At 41.9% G+C, this 19,299-nt stretch overlaps 2 protein-coding genes across 2 annotated transcripts in view; one reads left to right on the plus strand and one right to left on the minus strand.

The window, feature by feature from the left end:
• AP3S1 (adaptor related protein complex 3 sigma 1 subunit) overlaps positions 1–13,326 on the minus strand; it is a 34,049-nt gene extending 20,723 nt beyond the window's left edge. Inside the window, exons 1-3 of the mRNA XM_021380564.1 lie at positions 13,158–13,326; positions 10,562–10,653; positions 7,511–7,622 (exon numbers count right to left, since the gene is read on the minus strand). Coding sequence (XP_021236239.1) covers positions 7,511–7,622; positions 10,562–10,653; positions 13,158–13,226 — 273 coding nt within the window. The 5' untranslated portion in view covers positions 13,227–13,326. The remainder of the gene's footprint in view (positions 1–7,510; positions 7,623–10,561; positions 10,654–13,157) is intronic.
• On the plus strand, positions 13,382–19,023 carry ATG12 (autophagy related 12). The gene is made up of 4 exons (XM_021380565.1): positions 13,382–13,607; positions 13,770–13,906; positions 14,667–14,729; positions 15,080–19,023. Exons 1-4 carry the CDS (start codon positions 13,427–13,429, stop codon positions 15,137–15,139), a joined length of 441 nt encoding a protein of 146 aa, XP_021236240.1. The 5' UTR covers positions 13,382–13,426; the 3' UTR covers positions 15,140–19,023.

Genomic DNA, 19,299 nt, shown 5'->3' on the forward strand with positions numbered 1-19,299 from the left:
ATAATGCCAGCACTGACAAGCCATGAGTCTACTACGAATTATTAGTATTTCATCTACAAGGGAAACTAGATTTTTTTATACTAACATTTCTCAATCTCTTTTAAGATACCTTTAAATAACTGATGTAGCTAAAATAAGAGCCACTTCACTTTCATTACAACTTTAGCTGAGAGTTAAATGAATTGCACGCAATAGTGAGCACTGCCAGAAATTAAGTAGTTCAGTAAATATCTCATATACTGCAGTCTTGCAGATCAAAATAATCAGAAGAGAAAACATACCAGTTGTTCCAGGGAAAGAAAAAAAAAAAAAACAAAAAAAACAGTTCAAACGCACCTTGTGACGTTATTGGAAAATAAACAGAAAAGAAAGAGAAATGAATGTCAGATACAGAGCAGATCATTGAGAATGTACCAGTGGATTCATGACGACTGTCTAGCTCCCCCATGAGTTTCATTTTTGAAATGATACATATAATATAGAGAGAGCAAACAGCAGAATCCAAGAGGTCCCTGTGCTTATTTAATATACCAAAGACAACCTTTACTATTTCTGAATTTCTTAATCAGGCAAATAATAAGAAAGGGGAACAAAATATAGAATAATACTGGGAATACAAGTAAGCTGGCAGAAAAGGTATAATATCTAATTAATTATATGCACCTGATGCTAGATAACACAAAATATCAACAAAAAACAGTATGTGCAAAAATCTAGTAAAAACAATGGGCATAATCCACATCAAGAAGATCCCACTTATTTCTAAATACTTCAACATACAATTAATTCTATTTCCTCACTGAGTGTACTACCCTTCACTGTTTCTGACTGCTCAAAAGCTTCTTGAGACTCCAACTAGTTTAGAACATAACAGTCCTACAATAAAGCCACTCCTCTGTACACAAGGCTGGTTTTGCTTCTTCTTTGAGGACAACCTGTAGTAAGTCATCATTCATGTTTCACTGCAAGCACCTGAAAACACTGTATTTTCCCACACGTTCACTGATGTCCCATCTTTCCTTTAAGAAACGTAAATAACAGCTACCCATAGCTGCTACAGAGAATGCCACAATTATGGAGTAAGAAAGACTGTAAAATTCTTGCTGATTAGTGAAAACAAAAGTTAATTTTTCAAGAATACCTAACAATATACCTGCTGTATTATCAATTTTTTTTTTTTTTTTGTAAAAATGTCAAGCAACGTGTTCTTTTCATTCTTAGCTCCTACCCTCTCCTTTCTACCCAACTCTTAAACAGGCTACCAGGGCTAACTGAGCACTAGCTACATTTTTGGTTTGGCTGGTTGATGTTGTGCTTTTTGATATTTGTTGGGTTTTGCAACCATAAGTTTCTCAGTTATCTTCGTATCTCCCTTTACTAACGTACAAACATCTCTAATCAGGACTATCTATCCTTAAGAGCAGAGAAAAACATGATTCACAATGAACCGCACAGTATTTCCCATATGTATCTCAGTGAGCAACAGTATCTTCCAAGGTTATATACAACTTTTCATGGAAGACTATGACCTCACAGATTTAGCTATTTGCTGAGACTGGGTGCCTTGGGAATGCCACAACGGGGCATAATCTGCAAAAATGTCCTTCGGGAGAATGTCAAAGGGACCAGGAGTACAGGCAGTGTTCTCCTCCATCTTCCCAGTTGGAGACTGGGATCAAGGTAGGAGAAGGAGAACAGAACAGATGAATGACTGGATGCATGGATGGTGTCACGCTCAGGGTTCTGTGTTCTATGATCTCGGATGCATCTCCATGAGATCAGGCATACTGACGTGGGATGGGATGCAAATGACTAGGAGAGACAAGAATGTTTTAGGCAGCAAGCTGGCTGGACTGGTTAGCAGAGCTTTAACTAGATTTGATTGCGGAAAGGGATGTTCTTCGGAGTGCCACTTTAGGAAGTGGCACAGGAAAACCTCAGATTTGTCCCAGAGAAATTTGGGAGAGCTCCTCCAAGAAAGTAATGCAGCCAATCGCGCAGATGAAGTGCCTCTACACCCATGTGCACTTCATGGGAAAAAAGCAGGAGTCAGAGACCAAGACACAATCAGAAAATGACAACCTAACTGCTATCACTGAAAAAATGGCGGGACAAATCATCGAACTGGAGCATTACAGTCAAGGGCTACGTGCTTTTTAGAAGAGACAGGCAGGGAGGGTTGGGGCATTGCCCTCTATTATGAGATAAACAGACAGCAAAGAGTTGCCTCTAAACACAAGCATGATCAGGTTGAGAGCTTGTGGATTAAAGTTAGGGACCAGACTGATAAAGGATGTTTTGTGGTTGAGGTCTACTACAGGCCGCCTGATCAAGGGGGGCCTGTGGATGAGGCCTTCTTGCTTCAGCTACAAGAAGTATTCAGCTCAGAGGCTCTCATCTTGATGGGGGATTTCAACCACTCAGATGTCTGCTCAGAAAGCAACATGACAGGCTTCAAACATTCCAAGAGACTCCTACAGTCCTTTGAGGATAACTTCCCAATGCAGGTATTAGATCAAAAGGAGGTGAAGCACTGCTGAACTTGGTGCTCACTGATGCAGAGATGCTCATTAAACAGGCAGGCAGGCTGGGCTGCAGCAACCATATCGTGGTCAAGTTCACAAACTTGTGAAATATGGTCCTGGCAAAAAGCAGCGTCAGTACTCTGAACTTCTGACTCTTTATGGAATTACTGGATGGGATCCCGTGGGAAGCTGTGTTTAGGGACAAAGTAGCAGACCAGAGCTGGTAAAACTTTGAGGACACTTTTCTGAGAGCACAAGAGCTCTGCATCCCCCAGCATAAGAAATCAAGCAGAGGAGGCAGGAAACTGGACTGGTTCAACAAGAACCTACTGGTCAAACTGAGGGAAAAGAAGGAAACATACAGGCAGTAGAAGCAGAGATGCGTGGCCTGGGAAAAATAGAGGGATCCTGTCTGGAAGTGTAGAGATGGGCTCAGGAAAACCAAGGCACAGACAGAACTGACCTTAACAAGGGATGTAAAAAACAACAAGAAGGGATTCTACAGATACATTGGCCAGAATAGAAAGGCCAGGGAGAATGTACCCCCTCTAATAAATGAGAAGAGCTGGCTTCAACAGACAAGGAGAAGGCTGAGGTTCTCAGCAAGATCTTTGCCTCAGTCTTCACTGGCAGTCGGGCTTCTCATGTCTGTCATGTCCATCAACCTTTAGGTAGGGGTTGGGGGAGCAAAATTCCTCCAAATGTAAGCAAAGACCACATTTCAGGGCACCTTATGAGACTGAGATGCACTACAGGGTCCTGAAGGCACTGGCTGACGTTGTCACCAAGCCCCTCACTGTCATATTTGAAAAGTAATGGCAGTCAGGCAAAGTCCACAGTGAATGGAAAACAGGAAAGATTACTCCCAATTTTAAGAAAGGAAGATCCAGGGAATCACAGGCAGTGAGCCTCACCTCTGCACCTGGGAAGACCATGGAGCAGATCCTCCTGGGAGCTATGTGAAGGCACATGCAAGACGAGGAGGTGATCCAAGGAAGTGATCTGCCTTGGCTTCACCAAGGGCAGACTGTGTCTGACCAATCTGGTGGCTATCTACGGACATCTATGGACAAGCAAAGGAGAAGAGATGCTGTCTACCACGACTTCTTCAAGGCCTCTGACACAGTCTCAAACCACATCCTTATTTCTAAATTGGAGATACAGATTTGAAGGCTGGACTGTTCAGGGGATAAAGAGTTGCTTAAATGGTTGCAGCCAGAGGGTTGTGGTAAACAGCTCTTTGCATAGGTGGAGGTGAGTGATGAGTGGTGTCCCTCAGGTTTCCATTTTGCAACCAGCACTCTTCAACACCTTTGTCAGTGACGCAGACAGTGGGATCGAGTGCACCTTCCTCAAGTTTGCTGATTACATCGAGCTGAGTGGTATAGTATGTACAATAGAATGAAGGGATGCCATTCAAAGTTTGAAAAGTGGGCCCAGAGGAACCGAATGAGATTTAAGAATGTCAAGCGTTAAGTGCTGCAGTTGGGTCAGGGCAATATGTGTACAGACTGGGACAAGAATTCATTGAGAGCAGCCCTGCAAAGAAGGACTTTGGGGTTCTGCTGGATGAAAAGCTGAACATGAGCCAGCTGTGTGTGTGTGTGCCTGGAAGGCCAACTGCCTGGGCTGCATCAAAAGAGGGGGGGTCAGCAAGGTAAGGGAGGTGACTGTTACCTTCTGCTCTGCTCTTGCGAGGCCCAGCTGGGAGTAATGCAACCAGGCCTGGGGCCCCCAGCAAAAGAAAGACATACAGTTGTTGGAGCAGGCTCAGAGGAGAGCCACAAAGATGATTACAGGACTGGAGAACCTCTAAAGAAAGGTTGAAGTAGCTAAGGTTGTTTAGCCTGGAGAAGGCTCTGGGGAGATCTCAATGTGGCCTTCCAGTACTTACAGGGTGCTTATAAACAGGAGGGAGACTGACTTTTCACACAGGCAGATAGTGATAGGACAAGGTGTAAGGTAAGATGTAAGGCTCATAACAGTAAGCCATCTGGAGTTTGTTATCTGTATTGTCTCTGAACTATAGTAAATAAAGACATATGAAAATGCTTCAACACTTCTGAACACAAAAACAGTGCTAATTTACTTGAGTAGAGGCAGGTGTACGTGTATATACTGCCAGTCTGCACTGCACATGGGGTTGAGATGTAATAATACATTTTTTAAGGTGTTTTTCCAGAGTAAGATCCATTTAACTGATTACTGTTGCTAAGAGGATTAAACATGTTTAATTAATCTGTGTACACTTTCTACTACAATCAGATGGCTGAATTATAATAATCTAGAGAAATGGGAACACTGAACAGCTGCAGGTAACTCTGGTGAGACTGTATTTAAAAAGAAAATCATAGCTTTCAGAAAAAAAATATCAAGTATTGAGATGAATAGAAATACCATTTATATTATTTTTGCTTTACTCAAGTAGTTAGACTGGCATGTAATGTAGCACTGGACCTTAATAGAAAAAATGTGAAATATATAGCTCAAGTGACAGAAATGCATCCAAGAACTTGTGGCACAAGAATTAACACAGTTTAAAGTTTACACACTGCTTAATTCAGAGAGTTTGAGGGTGCTACATATATATGTAGCACAAAGCTCCAGAAACTTGCTTTGGCACTGTAAAGTAAAATTAGGTTACACTATTTAACTGGAAATTATTGAAAGCTACTGATACCTCACTTTTAGTAAACCCTAACGAATAAAATGCTAGTTGAATCTGCATAATGACCCTGCAAAACATAACAAGCCAGACTGATTGACTTAGACAGTCTTTCCTGTCCTTGTTATCTGATTCAACAGGAGATTGAGCTCTTTGTCTGAAAACAAGCTCTTTGTCTGAAAAACATTCCTAAGTCTCATGAAAGATTAACATGCTTCTTTCCTCAGTTTATAAATATTTTAGAAGTCACACTAAGCAATCAGCAGCCAAGCAGCTCCGTAGAACAAACTGCTAGAAGCACACAAGGCCACTGCAGACACTCACTCAGTAACTCACATAGTTCAGAATGTTTCTATGAGTAAAGATGATATAAGAATCTAGAAAAACAGCTTCTTTTCTTGCCCTCCACAAGCACACTTGGAAAGATTATTTGGATTTACAGTCCAAAAGAGCACTTCACACCAAAGAGGTGTTCAAAACGCTTGTAGATGACTACAAGAAAATATTCAGCTCCAAGAAAGGATTGTGGGGAATCACGAGGCCTCTGCAGTTCACAGTTCTCTCTGCAGTGAAATAATTGATATATCCAGGCCCACGTCTCGGGACATCACAGATTTTAATCAAGTAATAAATAAATTTTCTTGACACAAGAGCTTTTAAAGGTTGCAATATTCTAAACATATGTATACAGTGCAGCTGTAAACACAAGTATACACAGTTTAAGTACATGAACAAATTTATCAGTACAAATCAAGTTTTAAAAGTCTTAATAGAAAGTGAATCACATACCCAACACCCAATTTCATGTGCTGACATATACTATTTCAGGGTGAGAAACAATATTGTGGTTCACACTGCTGACTACAATAACGATAATTAGTGAAATTGCTTATGCACCAATTCTAGGCTGAAAAATCACTGATGTAGTCAAAGTTCTCTTGAAATGTGTTTGTATCACCAGACGTAGTTTTCATTGCTTCTTTATCTTGAGATGATAAAGACATATTTAGCAGTTTAAATCATACATGATGCATTGGGAGCCCTCAGGAAGACACTTTATTCAAGGAATTACTGATCTTGAACAGGCCATGTTTGCCCTACTAGGCCTAGTACTTTGGGATTCAGAAGACCATATATTATTAATGTAATCTATAATTTATATTATCTTTGGGAAAAGTGTAGGTAGATCAAGGATTGGAATATCAATCCTGGACCATTGTGCACTCAGGAGTTAGTGGTACACATAACACTTCACACAAGCAGGCACAGGCTTGTGCCATGCTGCGTGTACACTGTGGCTTCCAGGAACTGTGTTGTGCTGCAAAAATACCTACACCACAGGTCACAATTAGCTAACTAATCGTAGCAGAGGAGCTTGAAGGCAGCTCCCAGTTGACCATAGCAATTACACCACTTGCATTGCCTTGCCTTCACCTAAAATGGCAGCAAGAGGTTTTCATGAGAACATCTTCTAGGAACAGAATTTTTCCTAACGAGTAAATGTAATATAGCTGAAGGGTAGAAAAAGGTGAAATTCTCTGCATGGACAGGATCTGCTCAGCACAGACACTGTGGGAAAATCTACCTGGGCTCCATCTGGTGCTGCACAAGACACCCAGTAACTGAAGGGATGTAAGATTTACTCGCTATCTACATTCCTCTTCTTGTTCTGTTTTACCAAACAGTTATCCTGTTAAGCTAACGTCTTGTCAAGGCTTTCATACTGAGACCTCAAGAACCCTATCTCTTCCCCTCCTAACGCCCATTTCCCCACCCCACTCCAATGCAGAACACGTGCCTAGAAGAGCATTTACAAAAATTTTTAAGGCATATCTGAATAAAAACTCCTCAACTACCATGGTTCTTTTGAAAAATTCCACCCTAATAGGCTCTGGATGCTTTAATTTCTTACCTATCTGTAGCGAATGCACACATACGCCAATAAGTATATGAGGAGCTTTATGTATCAAAGTTCTCACCATCTAAAATTGTTTTGGCAAATGTTTGAACTGCATCATCTTGACTTGCAGACAAAACCAGGCCTTGCAAAGCTGCAGCAAAAAAATAACTGAAGATTGCACAGTAGCTTCCAAAAGAACTGCTCCCTTACTTAATCACGAACATGGGAAATCACTCAGTCAAAGAAAGTCCAGAAAATTACAAATGTTAAAAAATAACACCCTGCACTCTGAGTATATTCAAAGTATGAAAGTCTCTTCATTTCAAATATTATACAGAAAGACAAGGCTAAATATTGAAGTTCCAAAGTGCTTAGAAATCCACTTACTTAAAAAAAAAAAAAAAAAGTAAACAAACTTACTTGAATCAGGTCTAAAATGCCAAGCTCACTTTCTGAAGAATCCACACAAAACACAAAATACAAGGTGGCATAGTGTCGGTAAATTAGTTTGTTATCAGATCCACCTATTAATCTAAATGGGAAAGAAAACACAAAACTTAGTTAGTCTTCTAAGGACATGCTGAGCAAAACCTCAGTTATTTCTGTTAAAAGAAGGGTTACTGTTAGTGACTGGCTGAAGCTTTTCAAAAATCAAACACCTATTCCATAGTTACAATGGAAGAAAACAAAGCAATAAGACAGCCCAAGTTACATTTTCCACATAAGCATTGTTATTGTTATCCATATAGATATGAATTATGTCGATACACACACCATAATATTATAATCAATTCAAACTGATTGTGCAGGTTTGTCCAAAAATGAACTTCCATTACACAGTAGCAGGCACTGTACAGACATCAATGTGCTTTATACCTTAAGAGAACACATGCTGAAGAATCATTCCCTGCCTTTCTCAGAGGAGCAGCAAGATTAGAAGAAATCCATAATGTAGACTGCCATTCAGACTACAGAAAAACCTTTAAACTAGGTTTATGGTCCATAGCATCACCATCATCTGATATTACGAAAAATAAGACAGAATTACAGTCAATAGTTTGTGATGCAATGTTAAAGTCCACAAAAAGTCCTGGCTTCCCTTCCCTCCACTGTGCAGTGTCAATACACTGGAAGGAAGGGAAGCCACCCAGAGGGACCTGGACATGCTGGAGAAGTGGGCCCACAAGAACATAATGAGGTTCAACAAGGGCAAGGTGCTGCACGTGGGCCGGGACAATCCCAGGTATTTATACAGACTGGGGGAAGAACTCCTTGGGAGCGGCCCTACAGACAAGGACTTGGGGGTTCTGGTGGACAAGAAGCTGGACATGAGCCAGCAGTGTGCACTGGCAGCCCGGAAGGCCAACTATGTTCTGGGCTGCATTAAAAGAGGAGCAGCCAGCAGGGAGAGGGAGGGGATTGTCCCCCTCTACTCGGCTCTTGTGAGGCCCCATCTGGAGTACTGCGTCCAGGCCTGGGGCCCCCAGCACAAGAAAGACATGGAGCTCTTGGAAAGAGTTCAGAGGAGGCCACCAAGATGATCAGAGGGCTGGAGCACCTCTCCTATGAGGAAAGGTTGAGGGAACTGGGCTTGTTTACCTTGGAGAAGAGAAGGCTCCAGGGAGACCTCACTGTGGCCTTCCAATACCTGAAAGGAGTGTATAAACAGGATGGGGAACGATTGTTTACGATAGGACAAGGGGGAATGGTTTTAAACCAAGACGGGGGAGGTTTAGGTTAGATGTTAGGAGGAAGTTTTTCACTCAGAGAGTGGTGACGCACTGGAACAGGTTCCCCAGGGAAGTTGTGGATGCCCCGTCCCTGGAGGTGTTCAAGGCCAGGCTGGATGTGGCTCTGGGCAGCCTGGTCTAGTGGTTGGCGACCCTGCACTCAGCAGGGGAGTTGAGATTTGATGATCTTTGAGGTCCTTTTCAACCCAGGCCATTCTAGGATTCTAAGAAAAACATTTTTTCTGTGGCTCACTAACCATCAAGTTACTGAACAAGAAGATGTCTAAACAGTTATTTCCTTTCACTCCTCTGCTATAGTCTTCCTGAAGAAGATATGTACATCATTAACAGATGTTCCTCAGTTCATCAACATTCACTCTGAGCAACAGAAAGTCTGTTAAAATAAAACTGAAGTACTTTGTAGCCTGGACCTATATGACTATGCATCTCATCATTCTCCCTTAATTTTATATCAAGTCAAAACTACCTAAATTCTTTCAATTTCAGCAAGGAAAATGAGGCCTTTGGCCAAAATGCAAACTACAAAGTGATCCCTCTCATTTAAAAAAAAAAAAAATGCCAGACTTGCATCCTATGTGTCTAACTTCTTGTTGTTGCCCAGCTTTTTAAAAAGGCTCCTAATGGCCTCTTTATCTCACAGCTTTCAAGTCAGCACATTTCTAGCTTAGAATCATCTGCATGAATCTAACAAATGAATGAAAAGTTGTGCAGATTAAAGAAAAGCATTTCATTAAAATAAATAAAGGATCAAGGATCATCCAGGCCAGGACAAAGAAATCATAGCTGGCACAGTACAGCTAAGTATTTAACTGAGACTCTGCATAAAGTAACATTAACATATTAGCTTTCAGCAATTAGAAAATTTCCATCATTAGGACGCTTACCAGACTAAGACAATCTCTATCTTTATACTGGAGATCATGAGCTGTCTCTGTCAACTGTGACTCCTTTTCCTACCAGGTGGCAACGTAACTATTCCATCTTGATGACTAGTATCTCAAAACAACACTTTTCGACTTCAGAATTCCTCCTCTTCAGTTAAAGTAAAACCACATTTAAAAAAAAAAACTGACATGATTCAAGAAAGAATATTTTGTACATGTCTTCTAAAGAGAGTGGATACAAGTATGGCTTTCCTCATACCCTGCTCCACATATAGTAATAGAATTTCCTGATTAAAGCTACAGGAACACATTTCAAAAACATTTTCTTCCTAGTTTATACAGCAAGCCTGAGCCCTAACAGAAAGGCTGGGGAGTTCTACAATCAGAAATTATGCACTGAAATTCTAGGAGCAAAAGCCTATGTATCAGCTATGAAATGTTTTTACTTTCTCAATAGGTATGGCCAGTGCCAGTCTTCAAACAAAATCAGAAATTTTTAGGTGAATTATGGGGAAACTGGTTAGATGCCATTTGCCTTTTTCTTCCCCATCTTATATTTGAACCACTTGTCAGACTAGATACAGCACTGTCTCTGCTCCACTAGAAAAAAATACAGTTTATTTCCTAAGTAATTTTGATACATACACATCTACAAATACATATATATGTATATTACAGTTAGTAAAAAGTACACCTGGTATCAATATAATATTATTACTAGTGTGTTAAATATCTCGAGTCACATGGCATTTACATTACAACTGTAAGAACAAGTATGCTACTCTCAAAAGAAATATTCGTAAGTATAGAACATTTATTTTAAACCTGATACTTACAAGCCTCCTTCTAGAAAATTACAGACATTTTCATCACGTTTGGATACTAAATGGAAGGTTTCTCTGATAATTTGTTGCTGTGTATCTTCACTCTATAAAAGAAAATGCATTTTGCTATCAACCAAAACGGATTAACCAACAATGCACAGCACCCACTGCACATAAAGAGAACATAAATCATAGGAGTATCCTCAAACTATTCACTTCTGATGACTTAAATGTGCCAAGTAACAAGTCGTATACTGCTTTCATGTCATTTCAATATCTATGGTAAAAAAAAAAAAAAGACTCTTGCACAAGTTGCAGAAAAATACATTATTGTGAAAGAAATTATTGTGAAAAATGTGCCTGTTTTTAAGAAAATTCTCCAGATACCAACATTTAAAATTGGTTTCTTCAATAAAGAGGATGTAGTCTAAAATATTCAGGAGTTTTCTTATCTCCACTGTAAGCTGAACAGCTACAGGCATCCTTTGAAAGTGCTTTCACACCTTATTTGGCAAAAAGAACTGGAAGAAGAGCTAAAAAACAAAATCCCACATAAGTCTTTCATATGTTGCGAATGGTTTTGTGAACAATATCTTTCCTTAAGCTACTAACTCTCCTTTTTTACTGATCAAGAACATCACTTGTATGTTTGAGTTCACTGGACTTGAGATTCTTGAGTCCCCACTGCAACTGTCCATTGTTCCTCCACATTTGGTTTTGCTGCACATCTGTACAAGAGGACTCATTTCCCAGAAGTGTGCCTGCCATCCTCCACTCTGGTAATCTCAGTTTCCTCCTCCGCCCTTTCTATGTTACCTGGGAAGAGAGAAGGGGTCTTTTTTCCTTAAGAAAGCAAGATGGCTACTGAAAATAACTTTTGTTTCCTGCTCTTAATCTCAAGGTTTTTCAGAAGCTTATTTTGAACTTTGAAATTATGGCCAAAAGTATACATTACAAAATGCAAAACTACACACAAAGGGATAATTGAGACAAGGTTGCAAACAACAGACAACTAATTCCGGAGAAGAATACTGACATCATTTCTTAAGTTTCACTTCTTATTTACATTTTCAAAACTACAGTGTTCTCTTTATATAGTTGTATTGTACTACTTTACGCACTGAGGATTTGTTCTAATTCCAATTATGAAAGAAGCTGAACGAAAGTGAAATTCACACAAGAAATCTGTTATTCTCTTGTCATTTACTCCTTCCATTCCCCTGCTTCTTCTTCTCCAACTCAGGAATTTGCTAATGCACTGTAGCATCAAAAGACACAAAAAGATATTTAAATTTGAATGGAAAACAAGAATGGAATTGAACTGCTTCACATTAATGATGGAATTGTGTACCTTGCCAAAGTATTTCATTAATACTCTCTGTTACATCTACACTGATTGGGTAGGGAAGGGATTAAGACTTCTTCAGTAAGTCACTGAAGTTCTGCAAGGTTACCCAGAAAGAAACAAATATGCGTACAAGGGTAATACTTATCAATATTTGAACTTTAAAATTAGGAATGGTAAATGAGAGATGTCAGCTTGGTAACCCAGGCTAGTTGAGAAAAATGAAAATGGGTTTACAGACATATAATAGAATTTCTCAGTACTGACTCTCTGAAGAGAGGGGATTAAATTCAGTCACCCAGTACCAGTTACAGGTCTTTAATTAAAAACTCTTAGAGTACTAACTGAAGCACCACAGCCATCATTTTAACCCTGAGGTGTACAAAGTAAGATCCATTCATTCCAATAAAGCTAAATAAGGGTTCTGTAATGGCCAAAATTACAAGTAGCTGGCCACAGATACCAAGAAGGGCACTGCTAAACAAGAACTATTTGCATACACAACTCTGGGAAGCATCCGTTGTTTTCCTGGATTTTAACACCCAAGGTCAACCCAAGCAGAGCTTAGCCTGTTTGCTAAGAAAAGCTGTACACGATTAAAGCATCATTGTAAAAGCTCCTGTCCTTGAATTAAGTCAAGCGTTGCTATACCATTCCTCAGATTCCCTGCTGCTGCAGTTTCTTTCCACTCAGACCTAGCCCTTACTTTGCATTTTCAGAGCTGCTTCAGTGTGACTTCTCCCATGCAAAGGAATACATGTCGAATTCATCGCGTTTTTTTCCCCACGTCACCTACATTCTCCTAGCACTCCCAAAGTTCCCAAAGTAAAAGGCTGTGCTTACTAACGACTGCCGTTCCGAGCCCTGTAAAATTCATCTCAGCCTCAGCGCAGGGACGCACAGCGCCGCGTCAGAGACACCGCGAGGCCAAAAGGCGCCGCAGGGTCTGGGGCTGCGAATCCCTAAAGATCTGAGCGCACAGTCTGCCTCTGAACGAGGCTTTCTTCCATCCTCAGAACCGCCACAGGGCTATTTGCAGAGCGAAGGACGAAAAAAAACTAGAAAGAAAGGCTGGAAAGCTCCCGTTCCTGAAGGAACCCTCCCAGCCATTCCCCGCGCCGCAGGCAGCAGGGCTCGAGCGAGCAGCGCGGCGGTGTGCCCCACAGCCCCGGGAACCGGCCCTCCCCCCGCAGCCAGCCGGCCCTCCCCCCGAACCCCGAGCGCCTCCGGACGCGACCCTCCCCGCGATCGGCCCGCCCATACATAGCGCTGGTAGAACTTGGAGAGCCGCGGCTTGCCGTGGTTGTTGAAGATGAGGATGGCTTTGATCATGGTGGGGCCGGCGGCGCTGCCCCCCGAGCCGCAGCCCTAGAGCGACGGAACGGCCCCGGCGCCGCGTGACACGCCTCACCCCCCACCCACCCCCCCGTCACGTGACGGGGAGGGGCGCCCCGCGAGGGACAAAACGCCTCGTGGCGGCAGCATCCGCCCCCCGCGCTACGTCACTTCCGCCTTCAGGGTGGGGAAGGGACATGGCGGAAGCGGAGGAGCAGGCGCCGGTTTCGCCTCAGGGCGAGGGCCGAAGCGGGGCCGGGGAAGAAGCCCCGGAAAGGCCTCCGGAGAGCGGAGCGGCGTTGGGCGCTGGCTCGCCGGCCGCCTCTCCTGCTGGCTCGCCGGGCACCGAGGAGCCCGCCGGTGACGCCAAGAAGAAAAGTAATGGGGCGGCGAGGTTGTGGTGGCGGCGGGCGTGGGGCGGGACGGCCTGGTGACGGGCGGGAGCGAGGGCCAATCAGCGGTGAGAGAGGGAGGCTGTGCCCCGTCTGAGCGCGGAGCGGGGCCTGAAGCAGCCGCCATTGACGCCCTTTCCGTTCCCAGTTGACGTCCTGTTGAAGGCTGTGGGCGATACCCCCATCATGAAGACCAAGAAGTGGGCCGTGGAGCGCACCCGCACCATCCAGGGCCTGTGTGACTTCATCAAGAAATTCCTGAAGCTGATGGCCTCTGAGCAGCTGGTACGGAGCCTTTGCCCTGCACTGTCAGGCACAGCAGCGGCAGCGAGTGGGAGCTGAGCCTGCACCTCTAGCACCAAGCCTGGTCCGGGTCAGCAGTAATGCCCCTCACAGTGCCACCCACAGCATGGCCCTGAGGAGGAGCAGCGCCCAGTGCTAGTGCCTGCTGGATGATCCCAGGTGCCAGCTGTGACCTTGCATCTCTGCAGCGTCTCCATTTCTAGCCGTGTGCTGTCAGAGCCCAACTGTGTGTGCTTTTCAGGGAAAGGTTTATGTGCACAGTGTAGCTTAGAAGTCTGGTGTACAGAAAGAGCGCTTGGGAAAAATGAGAGTCTTTGGGATTGACTTTCTGAATACTGATGGCTGTTTCCTTCAGAATTTCTTTTCTTTTTCGAGCAGTTTAATACTACTGATTACTTTTTCCAAATGGTTTGAATGGGAATGTCTGCAGTTGGGTAGCGTTGCACTGCTGTACAGTGTCGTTCTTTCCTCTCTTTGAAACCCAAGTGTCCTGATAAGGCTTGCAACAGACTTAAACAGGATTGTGCTGACTTCACAATTTGCAGTGTACTCCCTACTTCTGAATATTTTTCCATTTAAGCTTTCATTTGAAATACAAAATTGAAGTTGTTACACAATTCAGTAGCAATAGAAGGGGAAACTGTTCTAATCTAAAAAGGGAGATTTAAGTTAGATATTAGGAGGAACACTTCTTTAGCAAAACTTATTAGGGTAAGCTCCAAATTGTTCTCTTTTCTTGCAGTTTATATATGTAAACCAGTCTTTTGCTCCATCTCCAGACCAGGAAGTTGGGACCTTGTATGAGGTGAATTTTGTTTTAAAATATCCTTTCCATATGTGCTGAACAGAGTTAGTAATATACTTCTGCCACTTAAAGTATGCTATTGCTCCTAGCTATACTGGTAATATCTTGAATTTATTGTAATAGAGCTAATATTCTTATGTCTGTATTAATTAGATTTAAAGAGACATTACTTCATACAATCTTTGGAAAAGCAGTCCTTCCCATGCAGTATGTCATGTCTGTGTTACAATGGAGAGCTTTGTTATGAGTAACCCTACTCCACGACACATTTATCTAGATGATTTCTTTTTGCTTTGTATATATGGTAGTCCATGAATAATCTAACAGCTTTTGTTTTCATTTTCTTGCAGTGTTTTGGAAGTGATGGGAAGCTTGTACTACATTACTGCAAAACCCAGGCATGGGGATGAATCACAAGCAATAGAGTTGCTTAGGTGTGATCTTCAAAATGGGAGGACTGACTTTCTGGAACTCAGCCTGTAAACACACAGAATTTGGGGATTTCTGCTTGACTGTACACTTAGAAAAATGATGCAGTTGAATAGCATGAAGGAAGAGCTACCAAGGCTGTCCAATTGCATAGCTTTTCATTAATGTTCATTTTGGGTCCAGAAAAAAATTCCTGTATCTGCTATCTGTAGAACAGAGCCAGCTCTTCTGCTGCTGAGCTCCCAGTTACGGCATATGAAGGGAAGCTTCTTCGTAATTGTCTTAAGGACTGGGCAGTACTGTCTCTATATGCTGTATGGAACGAAAGAGTTCCTTTTTATTAAAAGTGGTGTGAGTTGCACACAACCTGGAATTCAGTTTGCTTTGGACATGTACGCCTATTGCATGCATTCTGTACTTTTTGAAGTCTTCATCTTGAGCATGCATTATTTCATTTCAAGAAGACGTTTTGAATTTTTCTGCTAATAAATATGCAGATATTCAACCTCTGCTGCCTTCATATTGGCAGTGTAAGTACCTTATTTATATGACACGGCATATTGATATGCCTCAGAAATACATCCTCCTGTGAAATTGTGTATTACTGGATAGAAGGCTGAACAGTTGAGTAATTGCTGGACTCTTTTACTTCTGGCACTGTTTAACCCACTAGCAAAAGTTGTTGGATGACATGGGGTGCTCAGTCTGCTTACTCTCACGGTGCTCCTTTTGGCTATTCTTGTTTTCCTGCTTCACTGGTTGTGTGTTCAGTCATCAAAACATAATGTGCTTCATATCCTAGTGCTAAGTATTAATGTAATGAGGATTTTTGTTTAATTTTTCACCCTTGAGTGGACTTGATACTTTGACTAGGGTGCCAAGCTTTCCTCTACTGGAGGGTTGGGGGTGTGGTGGTTTTATTTATTGGAGGGTTGGGGGGGATGGGGGTGGTTTGTTGTGGGCTTTAGCATTTGTTGTTTGTTTGACAGTGGAGGTGAGGGTTTTTCTGTTGGTTTATTTTAAATCTAGTACTATCTCTTATGCTTGTGTAAGCTGTACTAAAGTAAATGTTAGTTGCCTGCTTGCATAGTGTTATGCTGGATGACAGTCTTGGTCCCTGGTATAATCCGTTTCTTCAGCACATTCAGTCAAAACAGTCTCTTCCAGTTTAAAGCATGCTTTTGGAGTAGCCTGAGTCATTTGTTGCAATCTGATGTACCCTGTATGCCTGGTATAAGTGGCTCTGCAACCAATGTATCCAATTGTTTCCATCTTTCCAGATCTTCTGAAGAACCAGTACCCAGTTAACCTACTGACCTGCTGCAGTGTCTGTGCAGTGAAACAGGCAGGATGCATACCTTGAATGTGTTACACTTGTTAAGAGAATTATCACTTTTTTTAGTGGGAAACATAGATAAGAATCTATTGCATTCAGCTAACAAGGCAGAATTGTTTGCAAACTTAAACTCTTCAAATAATTCATAACTTTTACTGTTCAGAACCTTGATCTAGCTCATGGATCTTTGATGTAACAGAACTAGTGCAGAGGTGGGCACTAATTCCCTCCCTCCTGGTGAAGAAACTGCCTGCTGGTTACTGTAAAGACAGTGTAACCTTGTGTAGCCACTAGAGGGTACACAAGGACAAAGATTCTTGCATCATTTTTCTGTTGTTTTTTTTTTTTCCCCCAGTCTTTTTCGTATGTCCACTTTGCCCACCCTACAAATGTACGTGGTTTGTTCTCCTATGTGGCAGTATGTTTGCACAAGATAAGCTGGTAATCTGACTGTTTGTTCTTTTGGTGCCTTTCACCTCATTTGATCTTAACAAATGAAACAATTGATGTGGTGCAAATGTGCTCTTAAAGAATGATGCAAGAATTTGTGTGTTTAGGTTTGTTTTTAAAAAAAAAAACTGCACCGGGATCCTTAAGCTAAGGACTACTGTATTTTATTTTATTTTCTCAACTAATGAGAAAAGGTTATATATCCTTCGTGTTGAATCTATAGGTAAATTTTATCCTCAAGTCTATATACATGTACTGTCCCCGTCCCTTTAGGGGTAGTGGTCCATTAAAATAAAACCCACATAGAAATTTGCTTTTGGTCACCACAAGCTCTTCTGCATTTGGATGACCTTCTCATACAGATTTGAACTGTGCATTTCTTTAAGATTCAGCGTGTTCCTTGAGCCAAACTTAATTATTACTCCTTGTTCCAATATTTTGCTTTCTAACACAGTCTCCAATGTTTGCTTTAGCTAGCATGTACTTAGTCATTTCGATAACTTATGAAAATTCCTCAATTACCTTAATTCCAACTTCTTTTAATTTTTTTTTGTCAGATTTCTTGAGGCCAAATCTATTGAACTTCCGTACTTGTTACAAGTGAAACAGTCAAAATAATAAGTTATTTGCAGAATTCAGTTGGTCATTCAGCTGCAGTAAGTTGTAAGGCATAATGTTACCCTAAAACAATCCCCTGCTGTGGGTTTGGGGTGTGTTCATGTTCAGCATAAGCAAGTATGTATGCATACATGCATACCTCAATCAGAAAGCAAGGATTGTTCAAGATGTGTGGAGAAAGCCATGAAAATGCAGATCATAGAGAATTCCCCCTGGTGGGTCTAAGTGTACCTAATTGTTCCTGATATGTATTTGATTAGAAAAACATGAATACTCACATGAACTGTGTGTACACTGTTTTCTGGTAACTAATACTACAGTATTCTTTCTTAAGGTGTTATTTTCCAACTGCCTTGCTGCTGTGTACCCCTATATATATGGGATCTCATCTGAAAGTAATGCCTCCCATTTCATTATGGTGTCACAGGCAGGATGGATGTGACATGGCAGCAGAGGTTGATTGAGCCTTCCCACCAATATTCCACTACATGCTGTTGTTGTGTGACAGATGGCAGCTGAGGGGCAGTCTGACAAAATGCCATCTGACTTGGAAGTGCAGATGAAGCAAAGGTGTGTCATGAAATTCCTCCACGTGGAAAAGATGACACCTGCTGACATTTACTGATGCTAGCTGAACGTTTATGGAGACCAATCAGGCTGTGAGCAGAGTGAAGCGGTGGGTGCTGTGTTTCAGCAGTGGTGACAGCAATGTGAAAGACAAGCCATGTGCTGGACAGCCATGCAGACTTTTTTATAAGAGCAGCATGCAGGCTCTTGTTCATTGCTGGCAAAGATGGTGGTGACTGTTGAAAACTAGTGTTTTGTAGCTGAGCATTTGCTCTATCGAATGGTGTTATTCTGCTCTTTGTTGTAGTTTCAATGAAAACAAGTAGGAGGCATTACTTTCAGCTTTTCATTACTTTCAACCTGCATGAATCTCCTGTCTTTTAGTTTAAAAGCATTTCCCCTTGTTCTGTCATTATCAGACCATGCAAAAAGTCAGTCTCTCTCCTGATTTATAGGCTCCCTCTAAGAACTGGAAGGCCACAGTGAGATCTCCACAGAGCTTTCTCTTCTTCAGGCTGAGCAAGACCAGCCGCTTCAGCCTTTCTTCATAGGAAGTACTCCAGCCCTCTGGGCCTCTCTGTGGCCCTCCTCTGTGCTCCCTTTAGCAGCTCCACATCCTTCCTGTGGTGAGGGCTCCAGGCCTGGATGCAGTACTCCACTTGGGGGCCTTGCAAGTGCAGAGCTGACAGGGACGATCACCTCCCTGTCCCTGCTGCCTGTGTCAAAGTAATATTAACTGCTACAGTAGGAGGGAAAAAAAAATGTATGAAAGTAAGGACTGACATTTTGGACAAGCCTGTAAGAATGGTACAGAACAAAAGAAAAAAAAAAAAAGAAGGCCTAAAAAGTGGAGACTTAGAAGAGTATTGTGTTCCATCCAAAGATGCTTATCAAGGACTTAGCCGACACTATTTGCAATGTAGTCACTTTATTTGATTTTATGTAATTGAGTGGATTGAGCAGGCAAACTGGAAAAAAAAAATCAGTCAATTATTTTTAAAGCTTGGGAAATAAGGATATTTATTGGAAAGGAAAATTATGACAGTGGATTCATGAAAGTCTTAATACTTCGTGGTCTTCTGATACCGAATAATGCTATGCAAAATTGTTATCCTCTTTCTAAGGTAACAGTTATCAAGTTGAAACCCTCTGAACTGAAAGGCATTATGT

The sequence above is a fragment of the Numida meleagris genome, chromosome Z (genome assembly GCF_002078875.1).
Source record: "Numida meleagris isolate 19003 breed g44 Domestic line chromosome Z, NumMel1.0, whole genome shotgun sequence".
In the NCBI taxonomy this organism is placed as follows: domain Eukaryota; kingdom Metazoa; phylum Chordata; class Aves; order Galliformes; family Numididae; genus Numida; species Numida meleagris.

Excerpts from the sequence above, each read along its gene's own strand:
- ATG12 (XM_021380565.1), top strand. The coding sequence starts at position 13,427 with ATGGCGGAAGCGGAGGAGCAGGCGCCGGTTTCGCCTCAGGGCGAGGGC. Across the intron at positions 13,907-14,666 it reads TGATGGCCTCTGAGCAGCTG|TTTATATATGTAAACCAGTC; the intron begins GTACGGAGCCTT and ends CTTTTCTTGCAG. Across the intron at positions 14,730-15,079 it reads AAGTTGGGACCTTGTATGAG|TGTTTTGGAAGTGATGGGAA; the intron begins GTGAATTTTGTT and ends ATTTTCTTGCAG.